Source organism: Schistocerca nitens, chromosome 8 (assembly GCF_023898315.1).
Source record: "Schistocerca nitens isolate TAMUIC-IGC-003100 chromosome 8, iqSchNite1.1, whole genome shotgun sequence".
In the NCBI taxonomy this organism is placed as follows: Eukaryota; Metazoa; Arthropoda; class Insecta; order Orthoptera; family Acrididae; genus Schistocerca; species Schistocerca nitens.
The window spans coordinates 217,125,037-217,146,048 of NC_064621.1; the positions used below are offsets into that span (position 1 = coordinate 217,125,037).

The 21,012-nt window shown below is 42.8% G+C and overlaps 2 protein-coding genes across 4 annotated transcripts in view; one reads left to right on the top strand and one right to left on the bottom strand.

The window, feature by feature from the left end:
* The window catches only part of LOC126199021 (GPI mannosyltransferase 2), a 253,063-nt gene that overhangs the window by 57,737 nt on the left and 174,314 nt on the right, over positions 1-21,012 (top strand). The window lies entirely within an intron of this gene.
* Positions 1-21,012, bottom strand: part of LOC126199020 (dual oxidase-like) — a 246,332-nt gene that overhangs the window by 53,043 nt on the left and 172,277 nt on the right. For both annotated transcript variants that reach the window (XM_049935710.1, XM_049935709.1), the window contains exons 26-29: positions 19,772-19,982; positions 19,007-19,127; positions 13,927-14,156; positions 1,005-1,163 (exon numbers count right to left, since the gene is read on the bottom strand). In XM_049935710.1, coding sequence (XP_049791667.1) covers positions 1,005-1,163; positions 13,927-14,156; positions 19,007-19,127; positions 19,772-19,982 — 721 coding nt within the window. The remainder of the gene's footprint in view (positions 1-1,004; positions 1,164-13,926; positions 14,157-19,006; positions 19,128-19,771; positions 19,983-21,012) is intronic.

The following is a 21,012-nucleotide window of genomic DNA, read 5'->3' on the forward strand; positions in this document are numbered from 1 at the left end:
ATGTAAGCTATTCACTACTTATATACATTTCAAACATGGAGCACTTCAAAATATCATTCTCAAAACTATTCACTTGTGTTTGCAGGTTTCTTAAGATTTCAGTGCTTTCCAGGTGACAGGGAACCAAATTTTCCTGGGGTTTCTGCAGCTCTGGCGCTTTAGCTTACTATTCTCTGTATAGTTCCCTTGCCAACACATGCTTCTGCAGATCGTTCTCGTGTCTTCAGAATGTCGAAAGCAGGAGTCCCGCTTTCAGATTCATGTTTGAAAACTTCATAAACACAGTAAATAAACCTACTCACCTCTTGTGAAGCACTTTACATTTATTGCCATCACCTAACACATTTATTTGGAAATCTCAATAAAATATTTACAGACACATTCACAGCTATACTACTACAAGGAAATAACATTGACTTCTGAATCAATGATTCAGTCACTCTGTGAATTGAACTGTATTGTCTTGAAGTACAGAAACAGTGCTACATGTGGAAGAGAGATTCTCGCAGTCTAGGTGTAACTCGTGGCTAGCCGCTTGGAGTGAGAATGAACCTTATTGACTGTTAGTCGTTAATGGTGGGGAAAGTGCAGAACCCCTTCAAATTGAGCTGCCTTTCTACATGACATGAACTATAGTACCAGTAATATTGCACGTGTGAGGTGGCCACTCTCCAGTCTCGAGTATTACAATATTTGAGACATGCTACTGTCATCCACCCAGTAACACAAGTCCCAATGCGATCTCCATAAGATGACCACCTCTTCAGCATTGATCTTCAATGAAATTTTGTAGGATCTACCAAACTTGATCCAGCTGCCTACTCAAGTAATGTGTATTCCGCGAGTTATCTTGACCCCCAAACATAACTTTCCACTTCTCCCATTTTGGCAGAGAAGTCAGTATGTAAAAAAACAACTAAGGAAATTCAACATGATCATCAAATTCAAAACAATTACTCAAGAAAAAGCCTGAATATGAAGTGTTGTAAGACAATGAAACTTACCTTTTTACAGCTTGAAAAACGGTTAGAGTTAGCTCTGAAGACAATATCTTTAAGAATGGAGGCAAATGGTGTAACTCCAATTCCACCTCCAATGAGGACAGCTGTCTCGTATCTGTACCAGTCTTGATGACTTTCGCCAAATGGTCCCTCGATGTGCACCTGTGAAAATCGAATTGCTTTTTCTTACTTTTTTTGTAAAGTTTAAACACGCAAAAAGAGGATCAGTGATCAAAAACAGTAGAAACCAGTGCAATGCCTTCAAGTAAGAATTAATAATGAATATTGTGTTGTTATCATTATCTTCATTATTATTATTATTATTGTTGTTGTTGTTGTTTTATTCATATATTCACAATGTGAACTAAATGATGATGTCATAAAATTGTTACAGAAACATTGTCGCCAACCATTTCTAATTATATAAAAAGACATTTTCACTTTTTTAAAAGTATATGTATGTCAGAAAATGGATGTAAAATAGATATAGTTGCTACCTTACCATCCATTGTAATGCTTTTTATATCAAAAACGGGCTAGGCATTGTGTTGTCATATATACACTATTGCACAAATAGTACATAAAACATGTAATTGATAAGAAACTATAATACACATTTTTGTTTCCCCATATCTCAGTGGCTGAATGAATGAACAAACTTTATTAAGTTAGTGAAATTATGTAGATACTAGCTGGTAATTATCTGTGCAAATAATCTGTTATTGAATCATTCAGTTTGAAGGAGCACATTATTCCACTGTAAAAAAAAAAAAAGAATCATCAGATACAGATGTGAGTGAGGATGACGCATCAGTCACACCCAAGGATCCCCCTGCGGGTCCGGGGATTAGAATAGGCCCGAGGTATTCCTGCCTGTCGTAAGAGGCGACTAAAAGGAGACCATCCCCCTCACGGGGGTAGTTAGCGCCTGCGTCCGGAGACGGACGGTTTCCCGACCTATAATCGTGGTCTTTTTGGTTTTTCACTTCTCGTTTCTTCATTCCTTTTGTTGGTTCCTTTTTTTGCTCTTCTCCACTTCACTGTCTTCCTTACTCTTTCCCTTGACTTCTCCTTGCCTTCTCATTGCCTTTTTCTCCTTGCCTTCTCATTGCCTTCTTCTCCTTGCCTTCTCCTTGCCTCCTTCTCCTTGCTTTCTCATTGCCTTCTTCTCCTTGCCTTCTCTGGTCTCCGCCTCGGCGTTTGAGACAGTCTGTCCTCTTTCTCCCTCTCTCTTCTTTTTCCTCTTCTTCCTTCCTCCCTGTGCGTGTCTGAAGGCCGACCCACGCGTTCGCACGCGTAGCCGGTGACGGGGTAACGCGTAAGTCCCCGCCCTGGGTAGACATGTAAGGCACGCGCGTACCCCCTGGTAAAGGCCAGGCCCGGGGAGGGGTGATTGCCTGAGCTGATACCTTCTGACCATGCCGATTGGTCCCTCCGTCTGTTTCTCGGGAGGTGTGACCTGAGGTGTAAACATTCACCTAAGGCGGGAGTGCCCTCTGAGAGGGTCCCCACAAGGAAGGAGCGCGCCATCGGAGACGCTGGCAATCATGGGGGATTCCTCCGCAATGGATTCTACTCCATCGCTTTCGACTTCGACCCACAAACGGAAACGTGACCAGCCAACAGTGACAAAAATACTACCGCCTGCCCCACAGTTCCTCGTCGTTTCTCGATCTGAGGAAGGAAAGGATTTTTCCTCTGTCAACCCTTTCGTTATCCAGAAGGGCGTCGATGCCATAGCTGGATCTGTCAAATCTTGTACCAGATTGCGTAACGGTACCCTATTACTCGAAACTGAGAGCGCCTTTCAGGCACAAAAACTGCTTCGGGCCACACTCCTTTACACATTCCCTGTCCGGGTGGAGGCTCACCGAACTTTGAATTCGTCTCGTGGTGTGGTCTATACTAGATCCCTCGACGGCTTGACTGACGAGGAGATTCAATCTTTCCTCGCTGAGCAGGGCGTGACGGCTGTCCATAGGGTCATGAAAAAGGTCAACAATGACCTTGTACCGACCCGGACACTTTTCTTAACCTTCGATAGTGTTAAGCTGCCATCGCGCATCAAGGCGGGCTATGAGGTCATTTCAGTTCGCCCCTATGTCCCGACACCTACGCGCTGCTACCAGTGTCAGCGTTTCAATCACACTCGACAGTCTTGTTCCAATGCGGCTAAATGTGTCACTTGTGGCAGGGATGCCCATGAGGGTGACTGTCCACCTCCGTCTCCTCGTTGTGTGAACTGTCAGGGTGACCATGCCGCATCCTCCCGCGACTGTCCTGTCTATAAGGAAGAACGCTGTATCCAGGAAATTCGGGTCAAGGAGAAAGTGTCCACCTCGGCTGCTCGCAAGCTATTGGCTAGTAGGAAGCCCACGCTGCTCCCAGCGGGGAAATACAGCACTGTCCTCGCCTCTCCTCGGACTACCCGGGAGGTAGCAACCCAGACATGCGATCTGACCTTCAGCACCACGGTCGTCCGTTCGGCCAGTGCTAAGATCGCGCGGTCGACGTCTCCTCTTCCTCCCATCACCCCACAGACACCAGCCACTTCCTCAGCTTCTGCTCAGTCGAAGACCCCGAAGTCAGATGCACGGGCCTTCAAGAAGGAACCATCCCGTGCAGACTTCCTCCGTTCCTCGACCTCCCAGCCTTCGACCGGTACTTCCACCAAACGTCCTTCTAAAAAGGCGCATAGGAAGCACAGTTCTCCTTCTCCGCCACGGCGCCTTTCTTCTCCTGCGCCACCCAGCGGTTGCCGCCCCAGGCCGTCATCCGTTTCGCCTGGCCGCACCGCTGGTAGCCGAACGTCTGGCCGTTCACCGGCGGAGGAAGCTCCCCCTCCCGGCCATCCTCCTGAGATGGCCGATGACCCTATAGACCCCATGGACGATGACTGTCCGCCTCCTGCTAGCGGCGGCAGTGCTCGCTCGAAGCCAGGCCCTAAGCGGCCTTCGAGGTGACCCCTTCTCTCATCTTCCTTTTCTTACGATGGCACTTATTACCTGGAATATTCGCAGCATTCGCTCCAACCGCGAGGACTTGAAGTTGCTGCTCCGCTCGCATCGTCCGCTCGTCGTAGCCCTCCAGGAAACGAAGCTACGCCCATGCGATCAAATTGCCTTGGCACACTACACCCCTGTGCGTTTTGACCTACCCCCTGTGGTAGGTATCCCAGCTCATGGAGGGGTTATGTTGCTGGTCCGGGATGATATTTACTACGATCCCATCACGTTGCACACCGGCCTGCAGGCAGTAGCCATCCGCATTACTCTCCCCACTTTCACGTTTTCCTTTTGTACCGTTTACGCTCCATCGTCATCTGCCGTTACCAGGGCAGACATGACGCAACTTATTACTCAGCTACCTGCACCATTTTTGTTAACTGGAGACTTCAATGCCCACCATCCTCTTTGGGGCTCTCCAGCATCCTGCCCGAGGGGCTCCTTGTTAGCAGACCTTTTCAACCAGCTCAATCTTGTCTGCCTCAATACTGGCGCCCCTACTTTTCTTTCGGACACATCTCATACCTATTCCCATTTAGACCTCTCTATATGTACTCCCCAACTTGCACGCCGGTTTGAGTGGTATGCACTTGCTGATGCATATTCGAGCGACCACTTCCCGTGTGTTATCCATCTCCTGCAGCATACTCCCTCTCCGTGCTCCTCTCGTTGGACCATCTCCAAGGCAGACTGGGGGCTCTTCTCTTCCAGGGCGACCTTTCAGGATCAAACCTTCACAAGCTGCGATCGTCAGGTCGCACACCTCACGGAAGTCATTCTCGCTGCTGCTGCATATTCCATCCCTCACCCTACTTCTTCTCCACGTCGCGTACCGGTCCCCTGGTGGACCGCAGCATGTAGGGACGCTTTACGTGCTCGTCGACGTGCTTTACGCACCTTTAAACGCCACCCTACAGTGGCGAATTGCATTAATTATAAACGATTACGTGCTCAGTGTCGTCGTATTATTAAAGAAAGCAAGAAAGCCAGCTGGGCTGCTTTCACCAGCACCTTCAACAGTTCTACTCCTTCTTCTGTTGTCTGGGGTAGCCTGCGCCGGCTATCTGGCACTAAGGTCCACTCCCCAGTTTCTGGCTTGAAGGTCACGAATGAAGTCCTTGTGGCCCCTGAGGCTGTCTCCAATGCCTTCGGCCGCTTTTTCGCCGAGGTTTCGAGCTCCGATCATTACCACCCTGCCTTCCTCCCCCGCAAACAGGCAGAGGAGGCGAGGCCACCTAACTTCCGCTCCTCGAATCGTGAAGGTTATAATGCCCCATTCACCATGCGGGAACTGGAAAACGCACTTGGCCGATCACGGTCCTCCGCTCCAGGGCCTGATTCTATTCATATCCAGATGCTGAAGAACCTTTCTCCTGCGGGTAAAGGTTTTCTTCTTCGTACTTACAATCGCATCTGGATTGAGGGACATGTTCCCGCATGCTGGCGCGAGTCTATTGTTGTCCCGATTCCTAAGCCGGGGAAGGACAAGCACTTGCCTTCCAGTTATCGACCTATCTCGCTTACCAGCTGTGTCTGTAAAGTGATGGAGCGAATGGTTAACTCTCGATTGGTTTGGCTGCTCGAGTCTCGACGCCTACTTACCAATGTACAATGTGGATTTCGAAGGCGCCGCTCTGCTGTCGACCATCTGGTTACCTTGTCGACCTTCATCATGAATAACTTCTTGCGGAAGCGCCCGACTGCGGCTGTGTTCTTTGATTTGGAGAAGGCTTACGACACCTGTTGGAGGGCGGGCATTCTCCGCACCATGCATACATGGGGCTTTCGCGGTCGCCTCCCTCTTTTTATTCGTTCCTTTTTAATGGATCGACAGTTTCGGGTACGTGTGGGTTCTGTCCTGTCCGACACCTTTCGCCAGGAGAATGGGGTGCCACAGGGCTCAGTTTTGAGCGTCGCTCTCTTCGCCATCGCGATCAATCCAATAATGGATTGCCTCCCAGCTGATGTATCAGGCTCCCTTTTCGTGGACGATTTTACCATCTATTGCAGCGCGCAGTGTCCACGTGTCTTGGAGCGCTGTCTTCAGCGTTCTCTTGACCGTCTTTACTCCTGGAGTGTCGCCAATGGCTTCCGTTTTTCTGCCGAGAAGACGGTCTGTATTAACTTCTGGCGCTACAAAGAGTTTCTCCCACCGTCCTTATGACTCGGTCCCGTTGCTCTCCCACTCGTGGAGACAATCAAATTTTTAGGCCTTACCTTTGACAGGAAACTTAGCTGGTCTCCACATGTGTCATATTTGGCCGCCCGTTGTACCCGTTCTTTAAATGTCCTCCGTGTTCTCAGTGGTATGTCGTGGGGAGCGGATCGAACCGTCCTCCTTCGCCTATATCGGTCGATCGTCCGCTCCAAGCTGGATTATGGGAGCTTCGTATACTCCTCTGCACGGCCATCCATCTTACGCCGCCTCAACTCCATACAACATCGGGGTTTACGACTTGCGATCGGAGCATTTTATACCAGTCCCGTAGAGAGTCTTCATGCTGACGCTGGCGAATTGCCACTCACCTACCGGCGCGATATACTGCTTTGTCGGTATGCCTGTCGGCTACTGTCAATGCCCGACCATCCTTCTTATCGTTCCTTTTTTGACGACTCTCTTGACCTTCAATACGGGTTGTATGTCTCTGCCTTGCTACCCCCTGGAGTTCGCTTTCGTCGCCTCCTTCAACACCTTGATTTTTCACTCCCTGCAACCTTCAGAGTGGGCGAGAGCCGCACGCCACCTTGGCTCCAGGCTCAGGTCCGCGTTCACCTCGACCTCAGCTCGCTCCCAAAAGAGGTCACCTCCGGTTCGGTCTACCACTCCCGTTTTTTGGAACTTCGTTCGAAGTTCAACAACATGACTTTCATTTATACAGATGGCTCTAAGACCAATGACGGGGTCGGGTGTTCCTTTATTGTCGGGGCACAAAGTTTCCAATACCGGCTCCATGGCCATTGTTCGGTCTTCACAGCTGAGCTCTTTGCCCTCTACCAGGCTGTTCTGTACATCTGCCGCCACCGACATTCTGCTTATGTCATCTGCTCAGATTCCCTGAGCGCCATCCAGAGCCTCAGTGATCCGTACCCGGTTCACCCTTTCGTACACCGGATCCAACGCTCTCTTCAGCAGCTGGTGGACGTCGGTACGCCGGTTAGCTTTATGTGGGTTCCTGGCCATGTCGGTATCCCTGGGAACGAAGCTGCAGATGCCGCGGCCAAGGCTGCGGTCCTCCAGCCTCGGACAGCTTCTTGTTGTGTCCCTTCGTCCGATTTTAGCAGGGTCATTTGTCGGCGCGTTGTGTCGCTGTGGCATGCCGATTGGGCTGCACTTACCGACAACAAGCTTCGGGCCTTAAAACCTCTTCCCGTGGCTTGGACGTCTTCCTCACGCCCTTCTCGGCGGGAGGAGGTCGTTTTAGCAAGGTTAAGAATTGGACACTGCCGGTTCAGCCATCGCCATCTGCTGACGGCTGCGCCGGCGCCGTTCTGCCCATGTGGGCACTTGCTGACGGTTAGTCACATTTTAATGTCCTGTCCCGATCTTAAAACACTGCGCCTCGATCTTAACCTGCCTACTACTTTAGATGCCATTTTAGCGGATGACCCACGAGCAGCTGCTCGTGTTCTTTGTTTTATCAATTTGACAAACCTCGCTAAGGACATTTGATGTTTTTTAATCCTATGCCTGTCAGTCTGTCTTTTATTGTGTTTTCCCTTTTAGTTGTTGTTGTTGTCAACTTGTGCCTCGCGGTGCATTCTTAGAGTAGTCAGGGCGCTAATGATCATTGAAGTTGTGCGCCCGAAAACCACAAAAAAAAAAAAAAAAAAAAAACACCCAAGGATGAGCCCTCTCCTCCTAGCAACTTCCAGCATCACGTTCACACATAATACTGCATCCAAAGACTGTGTATAGCCTAAAGAGTGACAAGCCCTGTCATGCTACTGTAAGGAGCATTTAGAAGACTATGCAAAATCTGAAGTAAATGTTACTATATGGAGAACATTACACTGTAAAGACAAGAAACTCATTTCTCGATAAACAATTTGACATAACATGCATGCACTAGAGCAAATGCCCATAGTTACAATTAAATAAATACAATGATAAGAATTATTGTAATAGGCCTACTATTGCACTTGGGTATGAATGTGGAGGCTTACAAAAGCTGACATTGGCCAATGTAATTGAGAAAGTTCTTAAAGCATTACAGTATATGTTTCCTTTGACATTTTTACTTTTCAAAAATACTTTAATGTTTATTCTTCGGACAGACAGATAGAAGAGTTGAATTTCGCTCGTGCCAATGGCTTGTAATAGTGAAAATATGACATAATGACATACATGCCTACCACTTTTAGCTGAAACTGCAATTGTTCTATTTCTAAAAAAAGCACTCAGTAGAGCCTAACCAAACAAAAGATTATACAGTGATTATAACCTGGAAGAATTATCAACAAACAGAAGATTAACTAATAAAGATAAAGCTGCTCATCAAAATAGTACAGTTTTGTGTGTAGGATTGACAAGTCATACTATGCTAGTCATTCATTTTGTGCATTTGTTTGTAATTTAAGGAATAAAGGTAACAACTCTGTAAATAACAAAGCTACATAGTTACTGAAACACAGGCGACTTCCCCCCCCCCCCTCCCCCCGACACACACACACACACACACACACACACACACACACACACACACACACACTACTGTATGGCTACCAGTATATTTTATGGGAGGGTGAGGCAGCAGGTACACAGGACAGGATTGTAGCATTGGCACTGGTAAGCTCATTCTGTATGCAGCACGCAATTATATGGAATAGTAGCTTTGGGGAGTGGGGGGTGTTACAACAGAGGAAGAAGAGACTGCAGGAAAGAGGATGTACAAGTAAGATGGGTGAAGTTAAGTCTCAAGGGCAGTAGGTGGGGGTGGGTTTGGAGCTAGGCTCTAGCAGAGACTGAGGCTGGAAGATTACTGTTTTGAAGAATTTGTTGCAAGAACAACTCTCAGCTATGTAACTCAGAGAAGCTGGTATTGGAAGGAACCAGACGCCACAGTTGTGAACCAACTGCTGAAATGAAGCATTTATGCCCAGCAGTGTGTTTGTCACTGGGTGGTCAATTCTGCTTTTGGCCTGTTGTCAATGGACATCCGTTTGGGTGGATAGATGGATGATGGTCATGTTCACATACAGGGCTGTGCAGGAGACCTGATAGATGATGTGGCTGATTTCAGGTGTGTCCCTAGCATGAATAGAATAGAATTGTATGTGGTTTGGTGGAGTTGAGGTAGGACCAGGATCTTCCATAGGGACATGACCAATGTATTCAGGGAGTTGGTAGTGTGTGTGGCATATGGATGGCCCAGAATATTTTATATGTTGATAGAAATGGGAAGGATTGTGATAGAATGTTACTCATTTCTGGGAAATGATAAACAGACCAAGTTCTGGTGAAGGTTCAGTTGCTTCAGCCTGGGATGATATTGGCTGATAAGGAGGGTGCTCCTTTGGAACCGATTCTTGGGTTTGGTTGGAAAATCAGAAAATTTCCTAGTGTTGTTTCTGTGCCTTTCAACTACTCAAGTAAATCCTTTGGAATAAGTCTGCATATTTTTGCCACTTGTAATGAAGGATTTATTAACGTTATTAATATGAGGAGGAGGTGATGAATGCTTAAGAAAAGTGGAACAAATCTTCATGTCACTGAGGGATTGTAACCCTGATCTTCACAAATGCAAAAATAGAAAAGATGTCTTCTGACTTTTAAGATATCAGGAAGCATTTTGATGGTAAATGCTTTTTGAGTTAAGGACCTTCCACATATTTCTGTGAACCACCAAGCACCTGCACAGCATGAGGTGGAGCTGTTTAGTTGGTGTCCAGGTATGACAATTGCCTCTATGTTAAAGACAAAGTACGTGAAATTATGTGGCAAATGATGTGTGTATTAGTTTAGTTTTATTGTTTATAAATGTGTGTTTCATAAATACTCTTTAATTTTCCACTTAAAATTATGAATAATGTTATTTGTAGCCAGTCTGTAAACACAAAAGTCCAGAGAGAGGTTACAATTCTATAATATTCAATTAATGCTTGATGAGGCATTTCTGCTTCATGATTTGTGATAATTCTAATGTGGAGCAGCTAGTTATGAATGTCTTGCTGCAGTGGGCATTTAATTAATGTTTTATGATACACTATCACAGATAATTACACAATAATGTATTGTAGTCAATCACTGTGGATGTACTCCAAAAAGTATAGGATAGTATGGAGGGACATGTTGCCAAAATAAATATGCAGGTAATGCAGAGTAGCAGTGTAATAACCTTTTTGGATTTCTGGGTGTGACACAATAGTGGTATTACATTTGTAAACAATTTCTTGATTCCATTGCCTCTTGGCTCTGAATTAGTAGAAGTCTGAAAAATTTGATCTCCTAGTGGTTAATGTATTGTGTTTAGCTACTGCCAACCTAGGTAATATAACAATAATAGTACTAAATGCAGTGTTGTAGTAACTGTGATGTAAATAAATGCCATGTTGTACAGTTGGGGCGTACCTCTCTCTTCTTTTGGGTGATCAGTAATACAGGTGAAGCAATTTCTGGTCTATCACACACACTACCTCTGACTCCTTAGAAAAGAAATTTATCATATGTAGTGAAGTACGAAAAACAATTAGAAATGTAAATTCGTAGTGTGAAGCACGTTTGTGGGTAATGCAAGCATTGCACAAAGAAGGTGGAGCTATGCTTCCAACACCCATCTCAGGCCCCCTTCTCATGTAATTAGTTGTTCCCATCCTCATTACCAGCATTCTAGAACAAACGTTCACTCACAGCATCCTTCTGAGTTGAAGAATCAAGAAATAGTATACAAAAGGTATCAGTTGCTTCATGCATATATTGTTTGAGGTATTTCTGACCTCTACTTTCCAATTCCCCTTCATAATTTTCTTGGTATTTGCCTTGGGCATTTTCCTCCCACTTATCTACTGAGGTAACTTTTTTTTTTTTTTGCTCTGGTGTCTTTCAAGATCACTACATGACAATTTAGTTGAGGATTTAATGAATGAATGTGCAGACAAACAAACACCCATTTAATTATATTGTTTGTTGTTCAGCTTTCATGCTCGCAAAACATGAAGAAATAACTTAAATCGACCATGTGACCCGGTAAAACTCTATTTCAAATTAGGCTTATTTTACCTGTCCCAACAATTTTACAAATACTGATGAAATTAATTCGTGTACTGTACTGATGATGGTTAAGCTTTTCACTGACATGTCTGGATATGTGTGCTATGAAGGCAGAACTGAAAATGTTAATGTATTCTTCAGGTGGAAATATCAAACCCACCGATACCACCAGTCTGCTTTGGTCTATGATATCATCAAAATGATGGGATAGAATACTTACTGAAATCCATTGTGTGTGAAATATGTGACAAAAGAAGAATTATAGTAAATCACAAAATATCACATTTGCCGGCTTTGTCAATTTGTAACCAGACTGTCATCTTCCAAACTAATATAGACCTTGGGCTACATTACAAATCAGTCTGTCACCAGAACTAACATCTGAAAGAATAATGCAGAAGCAGTGTCATTGGTCTGTTCTGTGTATGTTTGCACTTTTGTTAAATCACATCACATTACTGAAACATCATCACATCATAGGTCAAAACCAACATCTGGGAATTGGTTGTTTCTGCTGACACAGACCAGTATGTGAGAGGTTGTAATGAATCAGGTTTTCTTTAAATTATATGCACTTACGGAAGTGGGAAGTGTTACACCATGAAGTACCAGCCTGATATTTATCATCATGCCCTGGGAATTAAATGATTAAACTTTCATTCCATTGGAACTGATGTCTATCATCTTCAACATCAGTATGAGGTGTTGATCATCTTGGGCATGAATACACTTTTGTATTCATTGTGACATGGAAGCAAGCAGCTTCTGAATATCATATTAAAACATTTCTTACAATACCTAAAACACTTGCTGTGTCAGGCCGATCTGAAAATGTGTATCTTCCCATTGGCTCCCATCCTAGACACACACTGTGGGTGACAAATCAGAGGTCTTGACTCTCCAGTCAAGGATCTGTACATACAGCAATGGCGTTTATTGTGTGAACTAGAGTGTGAGGTCTTGCATTATCCTGTTGGAATATGGCATTTTGACCCTGGTCATTAAGGGCATGACAACTAGGTTTACCATTCTGGACAGTACTCGGCTTCCCTTCAATGATAACCAAATCAGTTCTATTGCCACATCCACACTTACCTGCTTTACACCTCACGACTCCAGGAGTTTGAGAGATACGAGTCTTGTGAATTGCTTCTTCCTATGACTTTTCACCAGAACATATATGAAAAGTTGGTGACAGACAATCAACTAATGTTCGACACTTCAGAATGCCACTCAGTTTCCCAGTTTACACTGCATCTACCCATGCAACATATTCACATTCATCTTTTGCACGGTAAAAAAGTGTTGTGTGGCATGATGGCCTGGTGTGCGTCTTTCAGTTGGACACCACTTCAGCAACATGTGTGTCCTTGAAACTAACAGTATCCAGTTTCCTCATCCAAATACTAGCCGGGCCCAACTTTGCTTTACTTCAGTGATCGGGTGGGAGCCGGTTTTATCAACATGGTAAGGCCGTTGGTATGGTGTTAGTGGTAAAAAATACTTGATATCTATACCCAGTTTACAGTAAAATATTCCCAATAGACTGGGTGACATTCTGCCTCTAACATCTGCCCAGATTTCAGCTCTCATCTGTCTACTCGTCAGTCGGTTGAACAATTCAACCATCTTCTCATGGTTTAGTCCATCTGGAATGACTCTTCTTGCATACTGTTTTCCTGAGTCCATCTGATCACAATCCATGTCACAATCATTCTGCAGTATTGCACATGCTTGTGCCAGGGATTTAATCTTCCCCAAAGTCCAAAGGATAGCAATAAATGGCACTTGCATGTCCCCAGGACATGCAGTGTTGTAATCTCCACATGGAAGGGTACGGTGCCCTTGGATTCATCCGATAACCATCATGAACTCTCACCATTATTCACCTGTTGGGATGATTCTTTTCTGTAATGAAAATATTGAAAATAAGCTTGCATTAGGATGAAATTTTAATTTCACAGGCATGGAGATAGTGGAGTGTCAGTTTATTATTATTACATCAAGGTGTTCGCAGTTAATAATTCCAATTCCCTCTGTGTGCAGTCAAAACACCAATGCCCTCACTGCAGTGGTAACATCAGTTCCCATCAGATCATTAAGCCCTTGGCTAGCAGTAGAACTGGAGAACGTCCAGGTCTGCCGAGCACTGTTGCCAAGTGGGCTGCACTTAGTCCCTGTGAGGCAATTGAGGAGCTATTCAATTGAGAAGTGACGGCTCTGGTCACAAAAGATTGCAAAGGCTAGGAGAGCAGTGTGCTGACCACAGGCCCATCCATATCCGCATTTAGTGATGATGCCTATCGGCTGAGGATGACACGGTGGTGGGTCAGTACCATTTGGCACTCTGAGGCCTTTTGAGATAGATTATAGTCTAGTTGAGTATTGTTGAAACAGTGCAGGGCTGCAGTGTGAGGTCCTTGATCAGAGAGGTGATTGTGAAACAGGTAAAGAAGCAATTGAAAGAAAGTGCTATATTGATATAAATCTGCACATGAGTACAGCCTTTGTAAATTGTGTTTTCTCAAAGGAATGACTAAGGAACTTTACTTTATTTTGAAAGAGTCAAAACTGTTTAAGACTTCATTGAGAATATTCCTCGTGATCCTCACAGTAGACGGTGACTATTTTGAGACATTGTGTGCTATGTCGACATATTTCAGTAATTCGCTTCAGTGTTAACTATACGAGACAATAGTATTTAGCTCCTTACCTTAGGCAGCGGCTTTTCGTGAGAAAGGCAGTCATCGAAAAGAGAACGTATATTTTGAGTCCAAGGGCCAACAGCTCGAATGTGCACAGTCAGATTTGTCTCGTGAGGTGCAGAAGATATGGTGAATGGATGATACTCGCTTGTATTAAGTGCAGGACATGCCAATCTTAACCACTGTCCAGACTTGTATTCACAATCGGTTGGCTTTTTGAATTCAAGGAGTGTCACATCTGAAACATTAAAGAAGTATCTGTGGCTATGCAGAATAAATAAAAAAATATGCATTCCACATACAGTACTATCAGCTGCTTTTTGCGGAATGCTGGAAGGCAGATAAGAGTGATTTGTTTCAGTTTGAGCTCTTATTCTAGCACATAAGAGGTGTAATAGTACGTTATTTTGCATTCTATGTTGAAAATGTCACCATATACACAGTAGCTAGTCTGATCTTTGCTTCACATTGCTGCACAATATGTGGCATTGCCAAAGGTTATGAGTTGTCAGTCATATATAGCAGCAGACAAATTGCCGCATTAAAAGTATGCAACTATCATATAGTTGGTGAGCAGATGATCCCTAAGAGCTGGCAGTGATATTGTCAGGTTTTTCCTTGTGCATCCCAAATGTCTGCAGGCAAAAACAATATTTGTCTACAGAACTGTGAGAACACATGAGGTGTTGCTGTACAGGTGTACAAAATTGCATTATGTGATTAGTTTAGCTAGTCACGTGAAATAGCTGTCTGGAATCATCCTTTGCTGACTCTGCTATAGACATTGCATTGTAGTTTCTTTCATCAGACTAGTATGTGTGTGATTCTGAAATATTTTATAGTGTGGTCATGGTTGTACGAGTTTGAATTTACAATGGTAGTTGGGGTGAAATATGCTTGAAAATCATTTGAAAATTCTCCAATGTCAAGACTATACGTATACTGAATGTACGTCTATGATGACAATACTGTATATCATGGACAGCACAGGGGCTAATGAACTCTTTATTGACTTTGACAATCAGTGTGAGAATAATTTGACAGAACACTGAAAGACCTAAGTTGAAACAAGGCCTCAGGAGTAGGCGACATCCTGTCAGAACTACTGATAGCTTTAGGAGAGCCAGCCATGAAAGAACTCTTCCATCTGGTCTGCAAGATATACAAGGCAGGCGAAATACTCAGACTTCAAGGGTAATATAATTATTCCAATTCCAAAGAAAGCAGGTGCTGACAGGTGTGAATATTACAAAACTACCAATTTAAAAATATTAACACGAATTCTTTACAGAAGGAAGGAAATACTGGCAGAAGCCGACCTCAGAGGAGGTCTGTTTGGATTCCAGAGAAATGTGGGAATATGAAAGGCAGTACTGACTCTACTACGACTTCTCGTGGAAAATAGGTTAAGGAAAGGCAAACATACGTTTGTATCTGGTGGGACTTAAAGCTTTTGACAATGTTGATTGGAATACACTCTTTGAAATTCTGAAGATAGCAGGAGTAAAATACAGGGAGGTAAGGTTGCATATTACAGAAATCGGACAGCAGAGCTGAGGGGAAAGAAAAGGAAACAGTGGTTGAAATCGAGAGAGATAGGGTTGCAGTTTATCCCCAATGTTATTTAATCTGTATACTGAACAAAGACAAATTTGAATTAGGAATTAAAGTTCAGGGAGAAGAAATAAAAACTTTGGGGTTTGCTGATGGCATTGTAATTCTGTCGCAGACAGCAATGGACTTGGAAGATCAGCTGAACAGAATTGAGTGTCTTGAAAGGAGGATACAAGATGAACACCAACAAAAGCAAAACAAAGATAATGGAATGTAGTCAAAATAAAACAAATGATGGTGAGGTAATTAGATTAGGAAATGAGACAAATAATGTAGTAGATGTTTAGGCAGCAGAGTAACTGAAGGCTGAAAATAGAGAGGTTATAAAATGTAGACTGTCAATGACAAGAAAAGCTGTTCTGAAGGAGAGACATTTGTTAAATATCAAAATGTAAATGTCAGGAAGTCTTTCCTGAAAGTGTTTATATGGAGCGTAGCCATGTATGGATGTGAAACACGGACAATAAACAGTTCAGACAAGAATAAAATAGAAGCTTTTGAAATGTGCAGCTACAGGACAATGCTGAAGGTTAGATGGGCAGATCATGTAACTAATGAGAAGGTACTGAATGGAATTGGGGAGAGAAGAAATTTAGGGGACAAACTGACTAGAAGAAGGAATCAGTTGATAGGACCTATTCTGAGATGTCAGGAGATCATCAGTTTAGTATTAGAAGGAAGTGTGTGGGGTATAAATCGTTGAGGGAGACCAGTAGATGAATATTCAGAAGGATGTAGGTTGCAGTAGTTATTCAGAGACAATAGACAAATACAGTAAGCGGATTCAGGATGATATAGGTTGCGGTAGTTATTCAGAGATGCTTGCGCAGGTTAGAGTAGCATAGGAAGCTACATCAGCCCAGTCTTCAGACTGAAGACAACTACTATGTATGAATAGAATCATTTATGCTAGGCTGTTCCACCTCAAGTGCCTGCCTGCAGTCCAGATGGCCTGTGGGCACAGATGAGCAGGGGTAAGCCTACAGCTGATGTGTGGGCAATCAGGCAGCCAGTCTGTGGTGCACGCGATCATACTGCACTGGCTGAGCACATGCAGCAGAGGTGGCCAAGTGTCTCAGGTATCCACGGAATGTATGCAATAGATATAGCGGATAGCCCACTCCACCTGCGCACAACCACGGGTGAGCAATTTCAAAAATAAATGGCGCTGTAATTGGTTCCCAGGAAGCACCTGTGCGCCAATGGCGTGATGTATGTTGACGAGCCTGTCAGTTCATAACTCAAGTGTCCAGTTTCAAAGTGTGACAGATGACAGATATATTGTAATGAAGTGGACTGTGGGCTCATTAATCAGGAATATGTCGCATAAGAATCCTTTACTGAAAGTTGTGATATCAGTACAAATTACTCTCAGAAACCAAGTATCAAGTCACTGGATTACAATAAGACTTAAAACCACTGATCTCCCTTCTTTCCTGCCACTTAATGATATTTGGTCACTGTGAATGGCCAACACTGTTTTGCAACACCACAGTGTGGATTTAGTGGAATTATGAGGGTAGTTTTTCTACTGTAGAAGATCAATCTGCAGCTCTGAAATAGCCATGCAAAGTGTGTATTTTGTTGCAATTTATATTTTCCTAGTGAATCACATATTTTCTTCAGGACTCAGACAGCATTCACATTTCGGCAGATCATCTACCATTTCAGTTTTGTGGGAATGAGCATTATCATCCCATTAAAAAAGAAACAGCTACCAATATTGCAAAATAAAAATTGCGATGATTTCATACTTACACTTAAGAGCTTTGAAAATGCTACCTCAGCTGATTTGATGGCTTGTATGATGGCCGATGCGGTTTTCTGCTGTATAATCACACTGTCTGCTTTGTGAATAAATACAGGATTGCCTCACACTCCACACTCTTTCTGCATCATTGTTAGATTGTTGCTAAATAACTACTGAATAGGGGATGAAACATGCCATTTTTCATGTGCTCCCACCCATGATTATTCTCCACCAGTCTTCAGGCACTATGAAGGCCGGAACAAAACTACTGGAGGACACATGACATAAGGCAAATGAGTTTTGCTAATGACAGTGCTTATGTTGCTCCACTTGGCTTGTCCTTATTGCTGTTCCAATTGGCTTATTCTGGACGAACAGCATCACCACAATGGTTGATCATCAATACGTTAGCAAGTGTCTCAAGATTCAACCAGAGGGCATATTAATAGTAGTACGTTGATAATGGCATGCACAAAAGCGAATGTCGCAAACCTGTGTTCGATGCTACTTCATTTGCAATAATTTTATCAGGAAAGTGTCATCCTATAAACTAAATGTGACAAATTTGCAGCAGAATGACACAAACCATCAAAATCTAATGTGTGCATGCTTGAATTTCACGACAGTACAAGCACATAATGATTTAGTCTGTTGCAACAGCAGCTCTTAGGTTCCCTACTACTTCTATTGTAATACTATAAACTGACAAAGAGGGTACGCTCGTCTCTTGTGTATAATGTGTGTTTGGGAGAGTCTACTCGTGGGGCTTGTGTATCATCATTTGGCAATTTAATTGATAGTTATTTCAGATGATTTGTCTCAGGGTAGCATACAAAGCTTGTTATAAAAAACACAATAATATAGGAATAGCACCTGTTAAAAGACAGGTAGCGATACATCCATACATTGTTTTCATATAAAACCAGCTCAGTTATCAAGAAGTATGTGGCTTGCACACCATGAAACGTCACAGCCAGAGGTAGGCTCAGGTGCAATCTTTTGAACACATTGTCATGACCAGAGTTGCAATTGGCCTTGGTCGTAAAAGTATTAAGGCACTGGAAGAGCACAGCTCAAATCCTGTATGGTCATCCTGATTTAGGTTTGGTTGGTTTCCCACATCATTGCAGGGGCAAGGCCTTAAAACAGATTGCCGTCACTTACCTTCATATCTCGTTGTCCAGTCAGAGCTACTATACCATCTCTAATGACACAGAAATTGATGAAGTGTTCAACTGTAACACTCCTTCCTGTGCAGTTGTTATGAAGAATGTTATAAAATATTTAGATTCATGTTATGTATCCAGTTGTGGTTTGTGATATCACATTTCTGCCTGCTCCAATGAGATATGATGGAAAGTACACACACATTTGTCTCTGGCTCGTGAATGATCATACATCAATCTTTATATTATTTCCCTTTATTTAAAGCATGTTAGCAGTAATAATATAATATTTGCTGCGTGATGCTGTTACTGACCAGCTTCTATAGTTACTTGTAATGTCACAGAGTTTTTTTTATATTAAGTTGCTGAGAAATGGACTGCCTCGTCTTGAAGTAAAGGTACTAATGGCTCATGGAACTCTTGTACTTGGGCAATGTGCTGTTTATCAGTCATGTGCAAGTGACATTAACTGCTGCTTTACTGTTCAGATGTTTGCATAACACTGTCCCAGACACAAATTCTGGCATTGAAATAAATAGTCAAAAAAATTTATGTTACCTGATGGTAGCAATTCTGCTCTCACAACTGGAAGTTCCACTTTCTTAGTGGCTACCGTAACGAAACGGTCAATTGTGAATAGAAGACACGGGCCAATGAAGAAGTAAACCATAAATGGTTCCTGGAACAAAATATACTTTGATATTTTTGCATGAGCCAATTTATCATTAGTATATGAAACAGTTACTGTGTTTACTTAAATGATGCAATGCATGGCGACAGTTTAAGTTTCAGATGTCTGTTTCATTAATGTTATGACATAGAGTACAAAAAGTATCATGCATTTTATTTTTTTGACAAACTATAGGCTGATTCTAATCTAACCTATCCACATGATACATGAAATAAACCCTGAAGCTGATTCAGGGCATGTGGCAGCCATTCATATTCTACAATCAGTCTGTAATGTAGCTTTTTTTTTGTTTCAAGCTGTCCATTAGTATCTCATTAAAGCTATTCAACAATAAAGTCGTTGTACTCAGGTGGGAGTTATTTTAGTGTCATTACACAAAATTCTCATGGCCCTTCTTTCCTGTTTTTATGAGACCTGCAGTGGGTCAACTTTTCGCAGTAAATACTCAGAGACATTTAGGCCTAGCATGTATGCATCTCTCTCACATACTACGTTCTTGTTTTGTAATTTCCGAGTTAATTTTCAGACGTTATCTGAAGTTGTGGACTGAAAGCCTACTGTAAGATTTTCATGCCATTTATAAGCGATTGTAACTTGAAATTTTTAAATAACAGTGATAAATATTCACATACCTGTACAAGCCGTCCCATTCCATGAAGGAACATAAGTATGTAGAAAATTGGATAAAGTGAATGTATCAACCAAAATGCATTATACAGATGCTGCCGTGCATATCTTGTGGAGAAGATGCAGACCAGAGCAAGGAGCAGTGTCAGAAGGATTCCAGTTACACCAGTGATTGTCTGCCAACACCAGTATTGGAATTTAGGAATCTCGTGTGTTCTGAAACAGAATGATGGTAAACAACATCTGTTGTGAGAATAGTGCCAAAATATTTGTTTCTCAATTACATTGAGAGCTAGCTGTACGTGGAAAATCTTTCATAAAGCTTCCATGAAAGTCTATAACATACATAAACATTACTAATTTTGAAATTACAGCATCATGAAATATTATCTTGAATGAAACAAAGGAAAATCCAGAATCGAATAACTACATTATTGTGAAATGAATAGATTGATACTCATCTTTGTGTGTGTGTGTGTGTGTGTGTGTGTGTGTGTGTGTGTGTGTGTGTGTGTGTGTGTTTTCTACTTTAGAGGAAGGTCTTTTGGCCAAAAGCTCTAATGTATAGCAGTCTCTCTTGTCTGCGGCTCAACATCTACTCTGTAAGGTGTGTAACAATCTGTACCTAATATGTTACAAAATGCCACACACAAAGCATGCGTACCTAATATGTTCCAAAATGCCACACACACAAAAATGGGATTTGCTAGTGCTCATACCTTGGGTTCTGTTGATGATAAAAAAGATAGGTCAAGTGTTTTGGATAGTCCTTTGGCCAGGAACCATTTGTATACCCAACAGAAGGATTGTTTTAGTGTCACTGTCCTACAGGACAGTGTCAAAGTATGAATAATACACAGATCCTCCTGCTTAGGCAAATGGAGCAAATCATTTAGTTCTTTTCATATTTTATTTGGTCAATGGTGGGCTTGAACGGACGTATTGAAAAATTAGTTTACGGGCATTTCCTTGGAAAACCGCACAAAAGTTTATTTTTTTACTATATTTTTGCCGTCGCCAGTAGACCAAAATCCAGATGAAGATTCCAAGACGGCTATGCACAGCAAATGGCTGAAAATTTGTACAATATATTCCTAAGATCCCGAATTTGGACAACCTTGAAAATATTCTTCATATATTTATCCATTTTTGAGATACGGAGTTTGAAAGTTAACTAACTTGTAAATATAAAATATGCATGTGAAATCCAGTTTGAGGTGAAAATGGAACCCCACTTTGTAGTACT